This window comes from Notolepis coatsorum, assembly GCF_963971535.1.
Source record: "Notolepis coatsorum genome assembly, chromosome: 5".
In the NCBI taxonomy this organism is placed as follows: domain Eukaryota; kingdom Metazoa; phylum Chordata; class Actinopteri; order Aulopiformes; family Paralepididae; genus Notolepis; species Notolepis coatsorum.
In genome coordinates this window covers 25,895,821-25,898,947 of record NC_140169.1, presented here as the reverse complement: position 1 = coordinate 25,898,947, position 3,127 = coordinate 25,895,821, and the positions used below count along the sequence as shown (strand labels likewise).

Here is a 3,127-nt window from a genome sequence, read left to right as displayed (position 1 = left end):
ATTCCTTCTGTGTGTGTGTGTGTGTGCTCTACTGGGCGCACCTTTCTACTCTAGAAAACTGCGAGATACTCATAACTCATAACTCGTACACACAAGCACTCTGTCTCTACTCATACAGTAGTTGATGTTTTAGCGCGACGTGGGTATATACACGGGCGAGGATGAAAAGCATGTTAGACTACTTTTTATTCATAAGTTAACGTTCCGTCGGGTCCGCGTGTATTCTCGAGAATGATAATAATAATAATGCAGGACCTCTTCAGATTATATTATCAACGACAGACAGTGAGAAACACAACCCGCCCCCCCCTCTCGCGCTGAAGAATATGCATATTAGATCACTCAGTGATTAACACCTATGCGCTGTGTGTGTGTGCGCGCGTGCATGTACGTGACGCGTTGTAGTTTCGGGGGAATACAGGGATATTTAGAACTATACAATTGAGCAAGAATTAAACATATTTACAAGTCGTATTATGTTTAGCAAGTAAGGATATATATAGATTACACTATTATGCACTCGAAATTGTCTTTGTGCTATTTTTACAGATTTTTGAAAAACGGGACTTCCTGAGCATTTGTGAGAGATTCTAATTCTTTTGTTCTCCGCCCACGGGAGCAATAGGCCCCGTTGACTTCTAAGGGTTAAGGGTTAGAAATTGCCTGGGTTTTGGTGATATGCTCCCGAAATGCTCCCGTTGTTTGGCTACTTCTATGTGCAGTGAAAACTACTCGAATGCTTTATAACCTAGTCATTGATTTAGTTCAGGGTAATCTAAGATTAGCCGCAGAGCTAACGCTACTTAACGTGAGCTAACGCTAGTTATTCAAGCTCAGTAGCACACAGAGAGAGATAAACAGCTGACAGCGGATAGTACAGGACGGTACAAATACAATAAAAAGGCGGGTGGGGGCTGTTGTGTAAACCTTGTACTCTTTAGTTCACATATAATAAGAGACGGATTATTTGCTTGCTCCACAACAACACTGCTCTCGTCACAACGCTTTACGGTATTTTCACAGCACTGTCGCAACATTACCGTAAAACGTGAACACCGTTGTGACCCACTCGCTCCACTAGAGCGGTCTCGCCCTCTGCTGGCGCGTGTGTGCACTACACTCAGTGTGTGCACTACACTCAAAACTCCGTTTCACTGTTATAGAAACTGAAGCGCATCTGTGATTTTGACGGTGACGGACGGTATTGAAAATCAATACCGTCGGTATTTCTAAATACCCCGGTACACATTAATACCGTCATACCGCCCAAGCCTAATCCCTAATTGGGAAGCTCCAATAGCTCAGAGGGGGGAAATAAAGCACATACATTTTATTTAGTCTACCATGCTTCTTAATTGCAGCATTGCAGCCCACACACACAAGAACAAAGTTAAATGCATGTGTGTGTGTGTGTGTGTGTGTGTGTGTGTGTGTGTGTGTGTGTGTGTGTGTGTGTGCGTGCGTGCGTGCGTGCGTGCGTGCGTGCGTGCGTGCGTGCGTGCGTGCGTGCGTGCGTGCGTGCGTGCGTGCGTGCGTGTGTGTGTGTGTGTGGGTGGGTGTGTGGGTGTGTGTGTAGCGGCAACATGCCATAATGCCGCTTCTTGGTGTAGACGGGGAGTGAATCCATACGCGCTCAACGTCCAAAGAAATAGTTTTCCACACATTAAGCTCCGTTATCAGACACCGATGTGGTGACCCGATTTAATTAGAATAAGTAGGTTACATGGGAGGGTTGATCACAGTGATCCTAAAACGTCATATAACCTGGTCTAATTGCTTAAAGTGTAATCTAAACAGTTTCCGAAAGCGTCCTGAAGCGGTAAGAAAATCATATGGTTTCCCCATCGGCTACCGCCCAACAGCTGATTCCTATCACCTATCTAATGATCTCCGCTGCGCTGTGCCCGATCACCCGACAGGTGCAGGTGATCCACTCACAGCGCCACAGAGTCCACCCAACAGGCTACACAGAATCATAACCTTCCCCTCAATCATAACATTCCCCTCAATCATTACATTCCCATAAATTGTAACCTTCTATTGATAAAAATAATGATAATGATAATAATAATACTAATAATAATAATAATAATAATAATAAATAACAAAAAACACTCATTCGGCCTTTACACCGGCCCCTAATTGTGCCTACACAATTACAAAATATGGTCGGGCGAGTGTTCATTACAGCTGGCAATCCTCCTTTGACTCCAGTAGTAGGCAAAGCTTCGTGATTGGCCTCTGTAGCACATTGGTCTTGGTCTTCACCCTGACACTTCGTACCAGGCCCTTGTTATCCGGAAAGGTTTCCAGGATCCGTCCAAGCGGCCAGGAATTCCTGGGCGCTGTGTCGTCCACTATGACCACCAAGTCACCAGGGGCGAAGTTCTCTTTCTGGGTCTGCCACTTACATCTTTCCTGCATCATGGGCAAGCACTCCCTCACCCAGCGTTTCCAGAAGATGTCGGCCAGGTATTGTGCCTGTTTCCACCTTCTGCGGGTGTACATATCCTCCTTCTCAAATACACCTGGAGGCATAACAGGTTGTCCCTTCAAGAGGAGTAGGTGGTTTGGTGTAAGGGGTTCTAAATCTTTGGGGTCGTTGGACACCGTGGTAAGTGGGCGATCGTTCATAATGGCTTCCACCTCACACAGTGCTGTGAGGAGAGTCTCATCATCCACCTTTTGTTCCTTCAGGACCGACTGGAGGATCCTTTTTGTCGACTTGATCAACCTCTCCCATACCCCACCGAAGTGGGCCGCAGAGGGGGGATTGAAAATCCACTTTACTCCAGAGTCCGCCATTATGGTGCTAATTTTAGTTTGGTCCAGCTGCTTGAGGGCCTGGTTTAGCTCTCTCTGGGCACCAACGAAATTGGTCCCTTGATCCGTCCTTATGGAGCGTACTGGACCCCGTCTGCAAATGAATCTTCTGATGGCGTTTATACAGGATGCAGTGTCGAGGAAGTGTGCTACGTCAAGATGAACGGCCCGTGTCACTAGGCAAGTAAAAATGACACCCCATCTCTTGACGGTACTCCGTGCTCTCTTTACCTCTATGGGGCCGAAATAATCAATACCCACATGAGTAAAAGGTGGGAGGTCCGGCGTTATCCGATCCACGGGT

The 3,127-nt window shown here is 46.6% G+C and overlaps 1 protein-coding gene across 1 annotated transcript in view; it reads right to left on the bottom strand.

The window, feature by feature from the left end:
* The window catches only part of LOC311228131 (disco-interacting protein 2 homolog A-like), a gene marked incomplete at its 5' end in the record, with an annotated part of 215,683 nt that extends 214,056 nt beyond the window's left edge, over window positions 1-1,627 (bottom strand). Inside the window, one exon of the mRNA XM_084314044.1 lies at window positions 1,588-1,627. Coding sequence (XP_084170170.1) covers window positions 1,588-1,627 — 40 coding nt within the window. The remainder of the gene's footprint in view (window positions 1-1,587) is intronic.
* Window positions 1,628-3,127: the final 1,500 nt, after the last annotated feature.